Below are 20,078 nucleotides of genomic sequence, written 5' to 3' on the forward strand. Positions count from 1 at the left end.
CGCCTGATTATTATTATTCTAATTACCAGGTATTAGCGACTACCCTATTCTGCCAGTCTGCCATTACCTGGCAAGCTCCTTCATGCTGTTCTGTAGCAACTCGAACGATTATGCTCTGTCAATTGAAAGGTTTCCCCGCGCTTGCGAAGAATCTTCACCAGATAACAGGGTAAGGCTCTCATTTAGGACTTACAAGGCGTGCGCTGAGGGTGTCATCGCCAACAGACGTGCATAGACGAATAGGCGCCAGTTGGCACGGTGAGCCCAACGAGTACAGCACCACGTTTTCGCTCATTCACGTCGTAATATTGTGATTGAATAGAGAGAACCGGCTCTCCATCGGGCAAAAACTGCGGCTTCAAATTGCCGTGGGGGCTGTTGCTGAAATGTGCAAGCATAGGAGCCTAGCATCTGATAAAAAACCCCGCGCACATGGGCACCAGGCAGCCATTAGACAGACATCGTGCACGAGCCAGGGACTGGATGTATCAGGGAATGCCGAGAGCGATATTTAAACCCCTTCCACGGGGTTATGCACCATGGCGCCAGCCTCCTGGTTCGGTCGTGAAGAAGCGCTAACCCAGCGCTCTGAGTGGTAATCCGATACGTAGGGAGTACGGATACAAGTAGCCCCATCTACGTATCGGGATCTGATTCACGGTGCAATGCTGGACCTTCCACAGATGCCTGGAGGCATAGCTATAGCAATACTGCATCATCAAATCAGTCAGTATCCGTCTAGAAGCTCTAGTCCCCCGTTTCAGACGAGCCGCGGTCGAGTTGATCCGTAGATGATCGCTTGTGCAGTAAGCCATCGTCTATGAGAACCTGGCATGCAAACAGACGGGACACGAGACATGTCCCATGGCGGCGAGGTAGAATGATGTGGGACACACCGCTTGTCTGATAATGGATCTCATATTACGAAGTCAAAATCCAGACTGTGGCGCAAACTAGCGGTAAAGGCACTGATCCTTCCCGAACACACTTCTGCCGTGCCAATGTCGAAGACATGAACACAACGGATGTAAGTGTTGTTGTACCTACAGGCAAGAGCAACCGTCCTCTCGCCTGATTGCATATTGACAGCGATGGTCGTGATTATGTAATTGGTCTACAGCCAGTAAGGCTGTTGATATGCAGGCAGGCGGCAGGCGATGCGATTGCCCGGTGGACAAGCGCTGCTAACCTACCTCAGGCCTCACCCTGCACGTATTTCATCATATTGACACACGTTGCGATCCACCATACCTCATCCAAAATCCGGGAAAGCATTGGGCACCATTGACCGCCTCGCCCGCCTAATTAGTCTTGGACTGGTCAGTACGTATTTGGACTCCTCATCCTTGCCTTAGCCTCTACCCGCGTCGAGGACAGATGCGTGCGCGCGGAACCCCACGTCAATGAACACTCCACACATTCGCATCGAAATGCGACAGCCCAGCAGCACTAGGACTGACCGCGATTGAACAACGCAGACACACCCTCTTGCATCCCGTGCCTGTACACCACACGCACTGATTCCTGCCCAAACGGTCCCTGGTCAAGGTAGCCCACTCTCTTTTCTCGCAGCCCGAGTCTACATACTTGGCACTCATCCTTGGTCCGAAAGCATTTGCGCTGACGCGATCTTGCAGAAAAGCCATTGACGAACGAAACGGCGCGACCCTGTGTAGCACAACGTCGCCGTCGCAATAGAGTCTCCGTTCTCAGCCACATGCACCCAGGCTTGAGATCATCCGTCGTCACGGTCAGCTGCTTCTGAATCAACACACGCCCCGCTGGAGCAAACAACCGCCAGGAAGACCGAGAACCCCGTCCACGCTGATCAGCCTGGCTGCTTGCTAGCTAGCTGCAACTGCGACGTCTGTCTGCGGGTCGTCCCACCCCTCCCTCTAGAAGCCTACACGACTACTTCTCACCACCCACAGTCGGGGTGCCCACAGAGAACTCGTCATAATAGTCTCCGATCACTGCGGGACAGGGGATCAACTCGGGTCGAAAACTAGTACTACAGCGAGTAGGGATACTCGCCGGACGTGCAGGATCAGACACGCTTGTTGGAAGCAACAGACGGCTGTTGTACTTCTGTGCCCTGACCGAACAGTCCTGCAAAACGCACCCTTGTGACGTGGCCCACCGCGGGAATACCTCATCGAGGCTCAGCTGTGTCTTTCCGAATATAATACAAAACTGCTAGCAGCCGCTGCAGGTAGCCACAATGTCCGACTCCCAGTCTCCCCCCAAGGATGTCGAGGCTGGCGCACGGTCTCCAAACGACGACGAAGGCAACATGAACGACCAGGACCCACAAGGTGGCCTTGGAGCCTATGAGTATGAGGGTGTAAAAGAACAAGATCGATGGCTTCCCATCGCCAATGGTAAGTCTTCTCATCCCCAATCTTGCTTCGTGACTTGCTCTTGGTATGCGCCATCTCGATAGCCGTGCATACTCGATATATCATGTCACGGAATGCCTTCCAATCGTCCCAAGGGTCGCTGCGCGGTCCCAAGGCTGACAAGAACGACGAACTCGATGCTAACATTCGTAACTTTGCTCCAGTGGCCCGAATCATGAAGAATGCGCTGCCTGATAATGCCAAAATCGCCAAAGAGGCCAAGGAGTGCATGCAGGAATGCGTCAGCGAATTCATCTCCTTCATCACCAGCGAGGGTGAGTCCCTCCATGCTACCACCCATGAGGACAGATATTGACCGCCCCAGCCTCGGAGAAGTGTCAGCAAGAGAAGCGTAAAACTGTCAACGGCGAAGACATCTTATTCGCCATGACCTCATTGGGCTTTGAGAATTACTCGGAAGCCCTCAAGGTGTATCTGTCTAAATACAGGGAGGTAGGTCGAAGCCCCTTGTCTTGTTACGGCGTCCAGTCTGACTAACATCGATAGCAACAAGCACAGGGCAACCGAGAGCGGGTGATGGAGAATTCTAGCTGGGCGACGGGGATGCCTCTCGACTCTACTAAAGTTGGCGATGGGGCTGGCGATTTCGCGGCGGCGGACAGCACTAACAATGTCGAAGGCGGTGCTGATGTCAACTATATGTACGGCGCTCCGCCACCGGGACACAATGGGACTGGTGGTGATGGCTACTAGAGGGGCCCATCTCGCGATGCAGACAAGATAGCCCCGGGTGTTCACGACAGCACTGGTGCGGAGACCTCACAGCAGAGGCCGCCTGGGGCGTCTTCCGACAGCACTGTTCTTCGAGTTCCAGGATGGGAAGGCGGAGTTCTCGACCCTGCGATGGTCAAGCCGAAGTCTCTCTCCTGACGATGAAGCCAACAGGGCGCAAGAGACATCGGGCAGAAGGGAGTGAGGAGGGAGGTGAGAGGAGGGAGTCTCGTTGTGTTCCTTGTAATATTTGTCTCCGAGATCTTTGGCTGCAGAGGTCTGTGGTTAGTATCGTGCGGATTACAGTAGATTCCCCTGGGTTAACCCTTTACTTTTATTGCTACGTACAATTTCCCCCACCATTAGGTGGAAGCAAAGGGATCAATGCTTTAATTTTTTTTCTTTTTCTCGTGATGCTTATATGTAGCGATTTCCGACCCTAGTACTGCCTCTCATAGAGCAGTGAATGACCAAGTACATGGTTTGAGCTTGTCTCGTAATGTGATACTGGTAAGAAAGCTTATGATCATCATGCTGCTGGAGCCTGGTGGTCACGGTGGTGTCGAAGTGGATCAGTGGATTGACGATATAATGCAGGAGCTGGCCCGCTCACCTTACGCTTGCAGATGCGCAAGTATTTTGTCATCCTTTCATGGACCCCTGAAACTGACGTCTTTGCGGAGGGTGGGCACGTGCACCCACTACTAGCGCCGTCCAGATCTAGTTAGGCCCCACTTACTTTGAACTGCTCGGGTTCCCACTGCAGAAACTGAAAAAAAAGTGCCATTCTATTCGCATCTCCGCATTCACCACGCTTTTCCCCTACCTACGACCATTACTTGTCCTTGTAGACGCTGGCGTGAATTTTCGTACCTCGTGAGACCTGTTAAAGTTGCCATATAGGCCATCTTAGCATCTTTCTCGCCAGTACGGATAGCATGACCGACAGCCCAGTTCGCGTGCTGGCTCAACACATCTTCCAATCCATGGTCATACCTTAGCCGCCCGCCTCTAGCGAAGACCGTCTTGACGACACAACGACACGATTGTGACTCTCGTCCTCCCCAGCCACATGGTTCTTCGCGCCGATGAGACCATTCACACCCGCCAAGAGGACCCTCGGTCGTCCTACACCCAACTCGACACCCGTCAAGTCCATTCTCAAACCCGTGTCAGTGCTCGGCCGCCGCACAGCTGAGGATGCTGGCATCGACGAACCCAGCGACGCGCCCAGCAGCCCAACGAAACGGCGAAAAGTGTTCTTTGACGAATCTCAAACACAGTTCTACGAGATAGGAAACCGAAATATGGATGAAATCAAGCGCGAAGTGAGGGAGGCGCTGGAGGAGCACCGGCGGGGCAACGACGGACCATACGACACACTCAAAGACCTGTTCGCCAACGACACGAGGCGATATCTCCCGCCTGTTGTGGGGGAAGAGGAGGACACTCTCAAACCTCAAGAACTCAAGAACTACGTCATAGCCCTCACGAGCTGCATGCCGCTGTTGAAGAGCAAGGAGTGCAATGGGCTGGTCAAGACCATCATCAAGTGCTCCTGGCTTGGAAGGGACAATGAGTTCATCAAGGTCTACACATACTTCCTGGCGTCCCTCATCAGCGCCCAGGGCTCTTACCTGCTACCTGTCCTAAGTATGATGGTCGAGGCGTTCATGACCGTGCGGCCGTCCGCATGGGCAGTCCCTGATTTCCCAGAAATTGGCCGGGATACCGTGCGCGACAGGTTGCACAAGACCTTACGGCATCTACTACAGATCTTCCCTGCGGCGACCAGTGTTCTTGGACATCTCCTCGGAGCCAAGTTCCCCTTTCCAAATGACTCGCTCAAGGTCCACATGTCCTATGTGCGTAACCTGCTGAGGGTGAAGGATTACGCGCCCGAGTTGCGAGAAGAAGTGCTGGATCTCATCCTCAACCGCGTAGTCAAAATGGACTCGCAAATGATGGTTGATTTGGAGGATCTGGACGATGACCTGACGGCCGCTGTGATGTACACCCTTCGAGACAAGCCAGCGGATCCGTCTCAGTGGGAGGATGACAATCTTGACGACAGCGACACAGAGTCGGTTGATAGCGACGACTCGGATTATGATGAGGAGGCGGCGCGCATCAAGAGCGTCAAGGACAATGTCGAAAAAATGGACGCCATGCTTGACACACTATTCACCTACCACACCCCCCTTATCGAGCGCGATCCCGGATCAGACGAGGCTTATGCCGCGTTCACGACAATTCTACGAGAGTTCGACACGCTCGTTCTGCCCACCTACAAATCACGACACACGCAATTCCTCATATTTCATTTTGCGCAGATGCACGACAGGCTGTCGGATGGCTTCTGCGGTCAGCTCATGTCTATCGCGTTCGACAAGACCTTCCCAGCAGTTCTACGGCAGTCATGCATAGCATACTTGGCTAGCTTTGTGGCACGCGGCGCGCACGTCGATCGGAAAACCGTCCAGGCCATCTTCGATCTTTTGATTGAGCACATGAACAACTACCGCGATCACTGGGAGGCCAGCTGCAAAGGGCCAGATCTCAAGCGGTTCACGACTTTCTACTGTCTGGTGCAAGCAGCCATGTATATCTTCTGCTTTCGATGGCAGGATCTGGTGATGTTGACGCCTGACTACGTCGATCCCGAAGATCCGACATCGTACATTGGCGCCGATCTGGGCTGGCCAGCAACAAATCGACGCGACTTCATGTCCCACATCTTTGGGAAATTCAACCCTCTTAAGGTGTGCGCGCCGGTCATTGTGGAGGAATTTGCCAAGATCTCGCACAAGCTTAACTTCATCTACGTCTACCCTCTTATCGAAACAAACAAGCGATTACGACTCACGCAATTCATGACTTCGTATGCGACGGGCGGTGCGCTGCGCGATGCCGGTTATGAGAACGGCGATGAGAGCTTGCACGTACTTGACCCGTATTTCCCCTTTGACCCTTACCAGCTACCCGTTAGCAAGCGGTGGCTCGAGGGTGACTACGTGCATTGGAGAGCGGTGCCAGGGCTGAACGCGGAGGAGGAGGACGAAGACAGCGACGAGGTGGATGACATGGACGACGAAGAGAGCGTGGATCTGGAGGAGAACACGGCCACGGACAGCGAAGGTGATGATGACCTCTAATGACTGTAATCTGCCACTTGAGAGTATTGGCCACTGCAATTGGGTATGATTTCTTAGCGAGGCGTTGGTAGATACAAAAGCCAAAAACGATGACGACTTTCCGTACTCTGTATGCTTGGATGTCTCGTCCGTATCGCGTGTGACATGGTGCAAACCATGGACTGCCGTCAATTCTGAACTTGGTTGGGCGACTAGAATGATTCTCGAAAGATGACACTCAATGTCATCATCCAGAATGGCGAAATCCCCTGTGACGCGCCGTTGTGCATTAATAAATAGGCTCAATTCCCGCCGTTTCCCCATATTGAGTTCTCGCGACGTCCCGACATGGAAATCTGGGCTCTCTTCCATCCAGTCCCCACGCCTACGCAATCGTGACATTTGTGTCTCTCGCGCCAATTGAATACTTGTCTATTGTCAAAGTCGCGAGGAAGAAGGAAAAGGCCACCATGGCTGACGGCCCTCGACATCATTCCCTCGCATCGATGCTGAAAAAGGGCAAACAGCGCCTATTCAGTAACACGTCCACCTCCTCATATCCACAAGCACCAGCACCAGCACCCTCATCACATCACTCATCATCTCCCACGCAAACATCATCAGACGGTGGCACACAGAAAGTCACAAAGCAACAGGCGCGACGCGCCCAGGTCCGATCGGCTCAGATCAGACACAGACAGCGCAAGGCCGATCACCAGAAGGAGCTCGAATTCGATGTTAGCCGCTATCGAGGTCTGATCGCCAGTGCGCGGGACGACGCGGAGGGCTTGCGCAAGGAAAACGAAGCAATGATGACAGTGCTCTGTGAACTAGGTGTATGCAACACTCAGCAGGCCGGCAGTGGGAAGGTAACGCCGGAATTGCTCAGAGGTGTCCATGGCGAGGACGTAGCGGTGTGTCTGAAATATGACGAGAGCCTCGACTCGGCCTGCTTGCAGATCAGCAGCACACCCCCGAGCCTGGTGACAGCATCAACTACAGCGCCAAGCACCGTGAGTAATGAATCAATGACGAGGCAACAAGAGGACGCTGCCATCAACTTTGTACTCGCGTAAGTGTGCCTGTTCAAAGCCCTGCCTCGACACGAGGTTATTAACGTATATATATAGCCTGGAGCACGTGTGCTGGGATCACTATAAAATGGGCGACTTTGCCCATCATGCGGAGCCAGCCCTCACTGGGAACGACGATGACGGGAACCAGGGACATCATCTCATGGCCACCGCGCTCTGCATGGATGGTGCACCCGCTGAAGTGTACGGCTCGAGAACAGAGTTTTCTCCCAGACACCGCACGTCGATACCGTTCCTGTCACGACGACAGGCGGTACCATCGCCTTCGCCAGGGCTCCGGTGGGAGGCGTCTGGCATCTCGCTCTACAATCTGCGGGGATTAGCCGCGTCGCTGAACCCAGGACCGGAGGAGTTGACACCAGTGCAGGCGTGGTTCGAACTGGCCGAGCGGTACTCGCCGGTGACGTTGGTGGAGAGCGGCATGTTGCATGATCTTCAGGTACAGCTCAAGGGTGTAGTTCGTTGTGTGAGCTTTGGCGCAGCCATGGAGAGGGCCGCTTTCGAAAGTGTGGTTGAGCGCGTAGTACGGCAGCACCGACAAATACAGTGAATTCGCTTCCCTCTTTCTTGTACTGTCATCGGTGAATGAGTCTACCTGCACATGTGCGTCCGCCAAGATGCTCGTAGACTGCGACGATGCAATTTAATTATTCTACATTTCAACTTCGGTCACATCGCCCGCGCGATGCTTCTGTCATCAAACAAGTCCTTCAACAACCCCTGAACACAGGCCTCTCTGTCTAGTGTGCCCATGGCGTACGTCGACTCAAATGCAAAGATGCTGAGTTGTCCAAAGAATGGCCGGAGTATTTTGGAGACCAGATCATCCCTGCGCTCGATCAGCGCATTATCGTCGATACCCCCAGGGCCGAGCAAGGGTCGCCTATGCGAGCTGCTGGCGCTGAGGTGTGCTGCAGCCTCGGACTTGTCAAGGTACTGAGAGGCACCACTGCCCAGCTCCTCTGAGAGTTCGTCTATCAAGGCCACGGGTTGGGCTGTCGAGTAGCGATAGACAGCGTCAATGGTGTCTGTGATGAAGAGCCACTCGTGAAGCTGGAAATCGTCTGGCGCTACGCAGATCAGCAGGTCCAGCAGTTTGCAGGCCTGGAGGACAGCAGCATTGGTATAGATATCGGCTATCGAGCTGTTCGCCGGCGCAGTGATCGAGGAAATGGCACTGTGAATTTCGTAATTGATCACGGGCCACAACACAGCCAGATGGACCGGGCTCGTGTTGAGCACTAGAGCTCGCACAACCATGTATATGTCAGCACGTGTGGCTGACGATGGTGATGATGTAGCGGTAGCCCCCAGTAGCTCAGTAAGCTTGTCAAAGATGATGGGGAGATCTACGACAAAGGCGTCCTCGGTCGAAGCAAGAATCAACGTCGCAATGCGGCGAAGGTTCACTTGTGCTTTGCGGTCTGCATCCAGTCGAGCCGAGGTAGCCCCCACGCCAAAGACAATGCCCGCCGTAGTGGGTGCTGTCAGGCGCTGCACAATCTCAGGCATCTTCTCTTTTTCTGCCATGGTCCACTGACGTAGCAGTGGCATCCATCCATCCTTCACAAGATCGAGGTGCATGCTGAAGAAGCGAGCATCATTGAAGGCCTCTCCGACGTCCTTTTTCCAGGTTTTCTGGTTGTTCTGCAACCTCGAGAGCTCGTGGAGCAAGCTCAATGTGCTGTGTCCAACTGTATCGGGAAAGTTCTTGGAGCGTATAGTAGGGCCAATGACATTGCCCGATATGGCACCAGCGGCGGACAGGACGCGGTCTGAATCAATCAAGATCTTGGGCAGGTTTGGTACAATGGAGGCGAGAATGGCCACCACGTCTTCGGACCTAGTAACAGAACCTAGAGGCGTACGCCGACCAGCTTCAGTTCGAAGTGCCTTTTCCATTGCACCACTGTTGAGGTTCGTAGACTCGGTGGTGATTGGCTTCGTTGTGAACAAAGCAGCGAGCAGTCTGGTGAAAAGATCTCCCAACTCTCGGCGCATTTTCCTCTGCTCGCCAAAATTGGTATTGTCCACCTTCTCACCCAGAAGCGCGGCAAACTCGAGCAAGCTCGGCAGATTCTGCCTGTGAGGGAATGGATTACTGAGGAGATCCTTGAGGAAGACAATGCAATCCTGCCAAATTTCATCCATGGCGTCGTCATCCAGCGAACGCGTATACTCCACCAAGAAAACCACAAGATTGGTATCTTCAAGGGAGATAGTCATGGTCGACTTCCGCGAAGGCTCCAAGGCGGTGGGGTTGGTCCGACTGTAGATGGAGTTGAATAAAGCTGGGATGGTATGTCTCGGTCGCGAAGCTTCCAATGCTGACAGTAGGTTGAAAACCTCCAATCGGGCCTTTGAACATGGCGCTTTTTTCCATATATCAATGATTGTCTCGAGGCACTCGAGGTTCTCCGCCTGCAAAAGGTGTTCCAATAAACGCCGCGCACGGTTCCGCATTCGGAGCGAAGTGTGGTTGAAGGTGGCAGCAGATGCGGGATCCTGTTGCGCAGCCTCATCGCCGAGGCCCCAGGACCAGATCTTGTGGCAGATACGGCAGGCATCTTGGAACGCGAGATGAACGGTCAACCTATCGTTGGCTGTTGCGCTTCGAGAGCGATGTCCTTCCGACTGGAAAACCCCTGAGACCATGCTGCCGAAAAGAGACTGTTGTTGGTCGGGGTTCTTCATCAGCTGGGCACGCGCTTCCTCCGATAACAGCTGATCGTGGGATCTTGCCAGAACCTGTTCGAGGCCGTTCAGTAGGTGTATCAATGTCGACTCAGGAGACCCTGTGCTGCTGACAGCTCGCTGCGCGCCATTCTTGAATGTGGACCTCAAGTGATCAAAAGTCTCTCCAATCTGCGTGCACAGCGTCTCAACGAGCGGTATCAATACTTGAAAGATGGTGTCGGCGTAGAATGGAAGACATTCGCTTAAAAAGACAATCCAGCTATCCAGCACTGATCGACTACCGGGGGCAGCCAACGCCGATTGTATGCATTGTAGTAGCCGCCGCGGCGGCGGAACTAATACATGTCGTGTCTCGCTTGCTGCAAAGGAAGGTCGACCAGTGCGTCCTGGATCGAGGTTGGAGGTTCGCTTCTCCGAGGGCGGTGTCCCGGGTGCTTCGCCCCCGGATGCTTCCCGAAGCTTGAGGGCGTCGTACACCACGTCCAGCAGCAGAACTTGAACATAGGGGTCCTCTTGATCTATAGCTCTGGAGAGTCTCTCGAGGAAGAGATTCTCCAGGTTTTGTTCTGGCGAACCGCTCATGTGCCGGCTGAGAAAGAAGTGATGAAGCATACTGAGCGCAAATCGATGCAGTCGGGAGACGCGTTGCTCTAGATCAGTGCTGGCTCCGGCAACGGCATCAGCCATCACACACTTGAGGCATACTTTGACGACGAAGTCCTGCAGCAGAATATCGCCCTCTTCTCCGCCAGCTGTATCGAGTCAGCCATGCCGAGTACGGTGTAGCAATGAACTTACAACTAATGTGGAGGCCTTGGTGACCGAACGATACATGCTTAGAAGCTAACACAGCCCATGCCACGTCCCCGCAAGTGCGCAGCACGTTGCTCAGGGTACGCAGGTAGTAGAGGCATAGGTCAAGGTCGTCTTCCTCTCCAAAAGGCCGGCTGTCGGGTACTCCTGACTGAGTGATTCCGTCCCGCAGGGTCGATAAGAATTTGACTTCGCAGAACTTCTGCACCATAATCAGGAAGAGCCTATCGATCCCAATCATGTTGCTGAGCCACGACTTCACCGTCATGTAATGACGTGTAGTGTCATCCAAGAGCACATCCAAGATCAAGAATAGTGGTCGCGTCAACATGACTTCAAAGTGCTCCATTCCGGCCAGACGAGGTCCCGACCTAATCTCTTGTGCGGCAGCCTTGGAACCACGCCGATCAGAAGGGTTGTCCTGAAGAGTGAGGGACCACAGAACGCTAAATGTATGGGCATCGCTCACACACTGATGCATGCCCATGGGGTCTCGGGATTCTGCTATGAGTGTAGCAAGCGCGGCCTCAATGTCGCGGTTTGCAACGGATAGTGCCGTTTGCAGCTGCCATAGACATCGGACAGTCTCCACGTGGAACTTGGGCTCCTCCGTTGAAAGAAACCTCCAAGCGTGTTTCACCAGCACAGTAGCTAGATCAGACAGGCCCCTCGACGCTATGCGATGCGCCGCATGTAGCTCAGTAGAGAGGTGAACCACCGCCGTAAAGTCGGAGAAAGTCAGGCGCTCCGGTGCTTTCAAGCTCAGCTGGAGGAAGCTCAGTAGCTCCTTTGCGTCCAGCGCGTACGAAGCAGGCATCTTTGTTAGTGCCAACACAAGCATCCGAACGGACGCGTCTCCCAGTGTGGAGCCTGTCCGGATGAACAGAGATGACTTTTGCAGAATCAGCTCGCCCAGCTGCTGTGAGTAGAAGGGGATGGAAGAGGTCTCAATGTTCCCTTGCTCATTGACGTAGAAGTCTCGGATCTTCTTGAGAAGCTCGGTGTTTGCCGTGCTGTGAACCAAATTTGCATTTCGACTGGGACTGGTGCCCCCGTCCGGAAAGGCGCGTGGCGGGACCATCTCGAGCAGGACGATAGCAGTCTCTAGTGCTTTCTTGGACACGGCTGAAACCCAAGGAACCGGGGTAGTCGATAACTTCCTCCAACTGTCCAAGTCTTCCAACATACAGATCGTAGCTAAAGACGATAGAGGCGCGTGGATGGTGACCATTTCCTCCTCTCGAACGTTGAAGTTCGCCAGGATGAAGTTTGCCATGGCAATTTTATCTTGCCGTTCCTCAGCATCGGCTTTGCCTGGGCTCAGGGCTTGAGCTAGTAGAGACACAATTTCGCTGTAAATCAGTCCGCTTTCAATGCCATCGAAAAACACGCTGGCGCTCTTCAACACCTCTGAAAACTCGGCGCTCGAGGACGCCTGACCCTGGAATTGGCGAACATTTTCGATAATTGGGAGAAAGACCTCTGGCACTACCAACCCGCCAATCTCCCAGCGATCCATCAAGGACAAGCATATTCGATAGGGTCGCGCTCGCTCTGCGGGGTTCTTGTTGTCACCCAATGTCACCATAGCCAAGAGCGCCCGTGTCAATGGTTGAAGGCCATACTGCTCAAAGTAGCTGGTTCTGGATGCCGCCATGGATTGTTGGTCTGTGGCTGGTGATGTGGGCTCAGCCTGCTCCGTCTCGTTGCCCGCAGGCTCCGGTCCCAAGAACCAGGCCCACAGCCGGCGATTCAGGCTCATATCGCGCCTTATGACAACTCCAACGGCTGCTTTCATGAGGAGCTCCAGGTCATCGGATTTCACCTTCCCTTGAAGCACGTTTGAACTCAGGGGCAAGTGAGTGACTAGCAGGTCTAGAAACCCCCGTTGAATCAGTAATTGCTCGTCGGACAGACCGCTTGCGAAGCAACGGATCAGGAGCCCCGGTTCTGGAGAGGTGACAATGGATGCTACCCTGTCGCTAGGCTGATCGGCGAACCCGTTGTTGCTGTTCGCTGAATTTGTCGCCGCCCCGCCTTGTGCAGGCAGGTACCGAACGAGATACGCCAATGCGCCGGGTCGCCGTCCCGAACTAGTGATACAGGCTAAGAAGAAGCACTGCCAAAAGTAGTCATCGCCAGAAGCATGATCCTCGGTGAGGAGCTCACTGCTCGGGGGGCGGATAGCCTTCTTGAAGCTGACCACGAGCTTCACTGTCCGGTCAAAGTCCTCTGCCGTCTCGTCTTCTAGCCCCGGTAGCAATGCGAGAATGATTGACTTGATTGCTGGTCGAAGCGACCTCGGGTCAACCTTGAGGAAATACGTCTCCAGAATGTCCAGGTAAGGAGCCCTGACCGACAGAGATGCAAAGGACAAAACAGAGGCTAGTCCTGTGAGATATAATGGCAGTTCTCTAGACAGCCCTTCGGTGCCAATGGTGGAGAAGACATAGTTGTAGACCTCGAGAGCTTTCTGGTGGACGCCGGACGGTAGTGAGGGGTCCAGACATTGCGACAGCCTCTGGGCGACGAGACTACGAGCTGGTACGGTCGATACATTGCTTGGTCGTGCTTGCAACGCTCTGAGCAGGCGATTCAGGAAGGAGATGTAGTCCGCCCACTCTTCCAGGGCCGTCTCGAAGAGGGCCAGCGCCTTGTCCACGCCGGTAGCATATTTGCGGAACGTCTTGTCCTTCAGCAGCTTGTCTTCCGCTACCATGCGTTAGCTTCTCCGGGCATTTCTTCCTGGACGGAAGAGGTACAAACCTCCAGCAAGCTGATTCCTCCACTGCCTGGGTATTGGCGAGTCGCGGCCAGAGCTGCCAGGGGACAATGGCCGGCGACCTGAAGCGGGATCAAGTGCCATGGTTGCTTGTCTCGGGATCAAAATCGACAATCATGCTTCGCGCGTTCGAATTCGACTTTTGCTTTGCTCGGGGATATTTTGATGGCGCCTCTACGCCATCAACGTCGGAAGGTAAGGTATGGTTCTCGTCAAATGGCGACGTATCGCATTTGGAGTCGGACCCCGAACGTGCATCTGGGGGCGTACGTCAGTGGTAGGCTACCGCCTCCAGGCACCACCCGGACACATCTGGTTAGCGCGGCTGCGGCTATAGTCTACAGGTAATTATCTCGGACATCGCTCTCGACTTGAGACAGCTCAGTTATCTGCTGACCCTGTAGTTCTTGCCCATGGCATGCTGCGGTTGCGCAACGACGATCTGGGCATGTTTTATTTTATAGAGAGAAACGCGGCGTTTGTTACCTATTCAACGCTCATACTGCAGACTTCTTTGAAATCATACTTATAGGTAGGTAGGTTATGTAGGAGTGTGCATAAATTAAGAACGACACAAAAGGCTACGCAGCTTCTCACTACTTTCAACTTTTAGCACCAAAAGCTAGTGATGGTCGTTACGCCAGGGCACAATGCATGCACGATCTAACACGAGTAATTGTGTCCATAGAAATGATTACGCCAAGGGCCTAGTATGATCTTTAACGTTAACTTGATGGATCCAGAAAATGAGGTTCTCCTCGCACTCGTAGCCTTAAAAAAAGAGCGACACAACCTCTGTCGCCTTCAGCCGCTCTTTTTTTTTTTTTTTTAGCTCTTCGGACATACATCCATATCGACAGACAATCGTTCATTGCTGATCTTTCTGATCGCGTCAACTCTTTACATTGCCCTTCCTCTTACATTCATCCCCATGGAGTGGCATGTTCTCGCTGGTCTCTGCGAGTACGCCCTGTCTACGGATACATGGAGTATTGACCCGGACCTTAGGGTGTGGGGGAAGAGACGCCACAGTACGGCAAGATCACCTCACAAGGCTGCTTCACGAATGAAGCTAATATGACCTTGATGGCCGATGTGAATCTAGCTATGGTGTCCGTGGGGTCTTGCGCACAGCAATGCTTGGGAAACTACACCATCATGGGAGTACAGGGCCAACAATGTTGGTGCGGCAGTCACATGCCTCAGGAGGATTATAAGACTGCCGCCAAAGACTGCAACCACCCCTGCCCTGGCTACCCATTGGATGCATGCGGCGGTATTGGTCAATTTGGTCGCAACGAAGCGTTCAATATCTTCAACCTGGGCATAGACCTGAATCCTGATGTTTATTGCACGGGGGAAAATGAATTCATCGAGGACTAGAGTGACAAGACGACGAACACCGGCATCATTTCCAAGCCCGAGTCGGCCACCTCCACTGTTTCGAGCGAGGACGAGACGGTCACGGTCACCACCACCAGCAGCCCTGACGGCACTCCAGGTGGCAACCCAGCGCAAACCGATTCCGAAAGCGAATCCAGACCTCTGAAGCTGTCAATGAGAGCGAGACACCAGATGAACCTGGTATGGGCAGCTCCGCGGGCAGCTCCGTGGTTTCCATGGCTGTCATTGCTGGAGCCAGCGGCCTTTGGTCCTTGTTGTAAACTTGTCTGCGGAAAATGTGTTGTCAAACATCTCCCCCAAGGTCTTTGACTCGGTTTGAGGGTAGGAAGAGATGGGCGTGGCTTTCCATCTAATGGTAATCGGGGAGAAAGGCGCAATAGCCTTGTACCAAGCCATGTGTTTACACCAAACTACATATACAGATATGATCGATCGGTGAAGTTCGAGCAACTCCTTCATCAGTAGGTGCAAGTATCTCGGGCGTATTCAGCAGTAACATGAACCCGCCCTCGTCTAAAAGCGGCAACCAACACCCACCCCACTTAAGTTACACCATGGCTTGAAGCTACCTACCCGGTAATCCTTTTACTCCGCTGCGCTGTCTACCGACGTGACCAAAAGCTGCCAGCCTTCATGCTGCATCGAAGCTCCAGCCATTCGTTACTGCACAGCGTAACCCAACATTCGTTCCCTCCATGCTTGCAAGCAACCCTCCGCTGGCTATGGCACGATGAAATGCCACGGCTCACATCACTATCCAGCGATATTCCCGGTCGCGCACTCCCTCATCGACCGAAAGCTCTCTTGGCCGGTCTAGGCTGAGATGTCCCGACCCGTCACGAGAACCGAACCTAGAGATACACAATGGGACAAGACAGACCAGCCACCGAAGCGGAGGAGCGTCCTCCCCTGCCACCCAGACCGTCGACATCAGCCTCGGTCGACCCCAAGAATCTCCAAGCCCAGGCTACCACCGCCGTTACACCGCTGGAGATACAAACATTGTCGTTTCCCGATGGATCGCGAGGCACCTTTTCGACACCCGGCGCCGGGGCGGCGTCTAATCCCGTGGACAGTGGGTCATCCACGCCAAGAAGGGACAAGGACAGCACGAGTCCAGACAATGACGACGCAGCGAGCGTGACAAGCTTCGCGCCTACCATGCGACCAGCTGCAGACATTGCGAGTCTCCTGGCTGGGGGCTTGCCCAAGAGGAGTCCAGCTTGGAATCTGCTACGCACCCAATCGTCCAACGTACATCCCTTTGAGAAGAGTCAGGGCGCGCCAGATAAGTTTGACGATTTTGCGCGAGAGTTCGACGCACTTCCCGAGGATTCTAGCGAACACTACGGTGACGAGGAGCGGCTCGCCATTTGGAAATCCAAGCTTAAACATTACATGATCATTTCGGCCGCCGGAAAGCCAATCTGGAGCCGCCATGGGGATCTTGCCCTGATCAACTCCTCGATCGGGGTCATCCACACCATTATCTCGTTCTACGAGGGCGCCAAGAACCCACTCCAGGGTTTCACGGCAGACCAGACCCGGTTCTTCGTCTTGACGCAAGGGTCTCTCTATTTCGTAGCAATCAGCAAGTTGGGCGAGAGTGACTCCCAGCTTCGGTTTCAACTTGAAGCTCTCTACATGCAGATCCTGTCAACCCTGACCCTCCCAACATTGACTCACATCTTCGCCAACCGCCCGTCAAGCGACTTGCGCAAACCACTACAAGGGACAGAGTCACTCTTGTCTTCCCTAGCGGATAACTTTACCAAAGGTTCACCCACCGCTTTGCTGGGTTCGTTGGAGTGTCTCAAGCTCAGAAAGTCGCAGAGACATACGATCAACAACACGTTCCTGAAAAACAGGACTGACAAGCTCCTCTACGGACTCATTGTAGCAGATGGAAAGCTTGTCAGTGTCATCCGCCCGCGACGACACTCACTCCACCCGAGCGATCTGCAGCTCATCTTCAACATGTTGTTTGAAGCGGAAGGCGTAAGAGGTGGAGGTGGTGAGAATTGGATTCCGCTGTGTTTGCCTGCATTCAACAACCGAGGCTACCTATACATGTACGTCAGTTTTCTCGATGAAGAGGGCCCAGATGTGAAAGCACCAGGCCCGGAGCAAACATCCTCAACGGCACAGGGCGAAGTAGCCATGGTCCTCATCAGCACGGAGAAGGAGAGCTTCTTTGAACTTCAGCAGATGCGCAAAGATGTTGCGCAACAGCTGGCCAAGAGCGGGAGCCTTGCAATCATCCGTGCTGCGGCACGAGCGGGTCGCCCCCGAGTGGATGGGATAGCGCCAGGAAGCCATATCAGCCACTTTCTCTTCAAGTCGCGTGCCAATGTCCAATACTGCATGGGCTCCCTGGATGCCCTCTTCGCAGAGCTGGATGAGCGGAGAAAGCTCATGACCATTTACCATGAACTGCATGCGTCTGTGCATGCCAAGTTGGCGCACCTCAAGGTCCTGCACTCGACGCGGCAAGATGCCACAGCCTTGGCCTGGATCACGCCCGTCTTCGAATTCTACTGCGTAGCTGGACCCAACATGTCGAGAGCAATGATGACGCAAGGTGCGAACAAGATCATCCAGTGGGCCAAGAAGGAGGAGGAGCGTTTATTCATCATCGGAGGGGGTGTTTTCTGATCCTGCAATAGCTGGCCAGGTGAAAGGACGCCGAATATACCAGCTGAGTTTCTTGCCTCGACTGCCTGGGTCTTCAACGAGTGTCATCAATCGCAGCTTCCGTGACATGTTGCCGGCCGTACCTTATCAAACGCATTCCATCATGTGACACGGCGAAAGAGCAGGAAGCGGGAAGGCGTTCGACGGTGCCATTCTACCTTCCCTCGCAGGCAAAGCCCATGGTATGTCCTCGCTCTTATTCATCTTCAGAGGACGTTGCACGAACACCCGTGCTTCTTGCCTCCATGTCTCTGTCTACTCTTTTAGCTTGTCTTGCCACCTCCCGTCGAATTTGCTTGAAGAACATCGCTGGTCTGCTAATCAAGGCTTTTGCCAGGGAACGCTGCTGGGGCCGCAACACAGCTGGAGGACTGAGATCAGCAAACATTCTATCGTTACTAATTGTTCACCATCATCGATCTGACCTCTCATGGTCACTTGTACGATGCCGTCGTCCGTCAGTATGGACTCAAAGATGGCAAGACAGAGGGCCATGAGCCAGACCACTCCTCGTATTTCTTACTCGTTGTCACTTTCTCGCCAAGGCTGTGGCAGGTTGTCGTTGCATCGTCAACATTCACGGCGTACGCCGCTCCGGTGTGTCACTGAGGACACCACCAACTTTCTACGGTCACCTGGATCGCTGGAGAGTATGCTCAAAACAACAACGGAAACGGGCGATATTGGACTTTTCAGTATTACGCCAACTGTACCTCCTGTATCAGTGCCAGACTATCATCAACCAGCTCGCGCAGGGTCGGACTCGGCCGATGCCCACCTGCTCCAGGCCAGTCGTGCCCAATATCGATTCAAATCCGACTATGATGACCGCGACCGACTGCCCTCCTCATATAGAGACACAACATCAGACACTCTGGCTCTGGGTGGTCGCAGCTTTCTCTGCTCAAAGACTGCGTCCCCGGAGAACCAAGTAGGCCACATGACGTACTCGATGCCCACTCGCAGTGCCCGGTATATGCACTCGCGAAGGGCGCCCATACCATTTCAAACTTATCGTTCTGGCACAAACAGATGCAGGTCCCGCTCGCCTTTTGTGTACCCAGCGCGTTTACGACGGCCTGTTTGGCATTGTCCGCCGTCTGAGATCGATGCTCCATCTGTGGGCGACTCACAGCATTCCGACTCGGGCCGGAGCTACCAGGTAAGCATGTATAGAAGTCTACACAATGAACAAGACAACTGATTCAGTTCCTATCAACAGCAGGATTGCGATTCGGAGAGGCCAAACTACACTTACAGTAAAAGACAAGGCCCGCCCCCCTCACTCCGACTGGACAGTTACAGCGCGACGGCCTCGCCGGCGGTTGACTACTCCCCAGGACCCTTGTACAGGACAGCATCTTCTCCGCTTCGCTGCCGAACAGCAACGTCTGGTCAAGGAAGGCCGCAAAGGGCAAAAAGCAGAAGCCGTGGTACACCCGACAACCCCAACATAAGAACGTGCAGCTTCACCTCTACCGTCGAGATGCATGATCAATTTTTGTTCGCGGGGCCGACGGCACCAGGCAGACATCACATGGAGCCTTCCTACTACCGTTACGGTGAAGGCTTTAAGAATGCACTTGTTGAGTTGGTATCGCCGCTGTCTCCCAACACTGAGCGGAGGGGGAGTTCACGGCCACCGATGATCACAAGTACCGAAGACCAAGACGATGATCTTTTGGGAGTCTCTAGTGAAACTCCAGGCATGCGCGATGTTGAACATGCTAATGCAAGTGTCCATGGTAGGTCACAATGCCTCTAGGTTGCAAGCGATTTAGCTGCTGATCGTGCACAGAGCCTCGCTTTGGTGAGATAAGCCCGCAATCGATGTCTGCCGAAGGGATGCAAAGATTGGCCCTTTGGTCGAAGGAGGCCGCTGCAAGTGTTGATTTGGATATTTTCTCAACGCATGCTCCTGAAGAATCTATGACCGGCACGTCATGCACGGCGGACATAGGTAAAGGTTCTCTCCTCATGGAAGTTCGACACAGGGTCGAGTCAGACAATGAAAAGGTGACGCCCCAGCAGCAGATTGAGCCTGACGGAACCACGACGCTTCCGGATCAACACACTACGAGTGAATGGCCTCAGTACAGCTTTGAGGACCTCCGATGCTCGCTGGATGTCGATTTCAGTGCATTTGAAATCTGTTCGAACGGTAAAAACCACCGTAATGAATCTCCTTTTGTGGCGTATGGGTATCGCACCAACAATGGCCGGCCAGCCATGGAGAAGATGTGTCACGATGCTTCCGGACACGCAGAGGACCAAGAAAAAGCCTTGTACCAACGGCATCGACGAAGGAATGCCGTTACGAGAGTCAGCA

At 53.8% G+C, this 20,078-nt stretch overlaps 5 protein-coding genes across 5 annotated transcripts; 4 read left to right on the top strand and 1 right to left on the bottom strand.

Moving 5' to 3' along the window:
* Positions 1 to 2,221: 2,221 nt before the first annotated feature.
* On the top strand, positions 2,222 to 3,113 carry J7T54_000049 (uncharacterized protein; the record flags this gene model as incomplete). The annotated part of the gene is made up of 4 exons (XM_051507794.1): positions 2,222 to 2,381; positions 2,444 to 2,674; positions 2,725 to 2,852; positions 2,907 to 3,113. 4 exons carry the CDS (start codon positions 2,222 to 2,224, stop codon positions 3,111 to 3,113), a joined length of 726 nt encoding a protein of 241 aa, XP_051360999.1.
* Positions 3,114 to 4,219: 1,106 nt separating this feature from the next.
* Positions 4,220 to 6,286, top strand: J7T54_000050 (uncharacterized protein; the record flags this gene model as incomplete). Its single annotated transcript, XM_051507795.1, has 1 exon — positions 4,220 to 6,286. The coding sequence occupies one exon, from the start codon at positions 4,220 to 4,222 to the stop codon at positions 6,284 to 6,286; it is 2,067 nt and encodes a 688-aa protein (XP_051361000.1).
* Positions 6,287 to 6,771: 485 nt separating this feature from the next.
* On the top strand, positions 6,772 to 7,909 carry J7T54_000051 (alanine racemase; the record flags this gene model as incomplete). The annotated part of the gene is made up of 2 exons (XM_051507796.1): positions 6,772 to 7,337; positions 7,396 to 7,909. The coding sequence occupies 2 exons, from the start codon at positions 6,772 to 6,774 to the stop codon at positions 7,907 to 7,909; spliced, it is 1,080 nt and encodes a 359-aa protein (XP_051361001.1).
* A 119-nt stretch (positions 7,910 to 8,028) lies between these two features.
* Positions 8,029 to 13,735, bottom strand: J7T54_000052 (Protein dopey-like protein; the record flags this gene model as incomplete). The annotated part of the gene is made up of 5 exons (XM_051507797.1): positions 8,029 to 9,650; positions 9,813 to 10,808; positions 10,855 to 11,994; positions 12,058 to 13,581; positions 13,636 to 13,735. The coding sequence occupies 5 exons, from the start codon at positions 13,733 to 13,735 to the stop codon at positions 8,029 to 8,031; spliced, it is 5,382 nt and encodes a 1,793-aa protein (XP_051361002.1).
* A 2,184-nt stretch (positions 13,736 to 15,919) lies between these two features.
* On the top strand, positions 15,920 to 17,710 carry J7T54_000053 (Vacuolar fusion protein-like protein; the record flags this gene model as incomplete). The annotated part of the gene is made up of 1 exon (XM_051507798.1): positions 15,920 to 17,710. One exon carries the CDS (start codon positions 15,920 to 15,922, stop codon positions 17,708 to 17,710), a length of 1,791 nt encoding a protein of 596 aa, XP_051361003.1.
* Between the last annotated feature and the right edge of the window lie 2,368 nt (positions 17,711 to 20,078).

The sequence above is a fragment of the Emericellopsis cladophorae genome (genome assembly GCF_022114955.1).
Source record: "Emericellopsis cladophorae strain MUM 19.33 chromosome Unknown NODE_36_length_232396_cov_119_016030, whole genome shotgun sequence".
NCBI lineage: Eukaryota > Fungi > Ascomycota > Sordariomycetes > Hypocreales > Bionectriaceae > Emericellopsis > Emericellopsis cladophorae.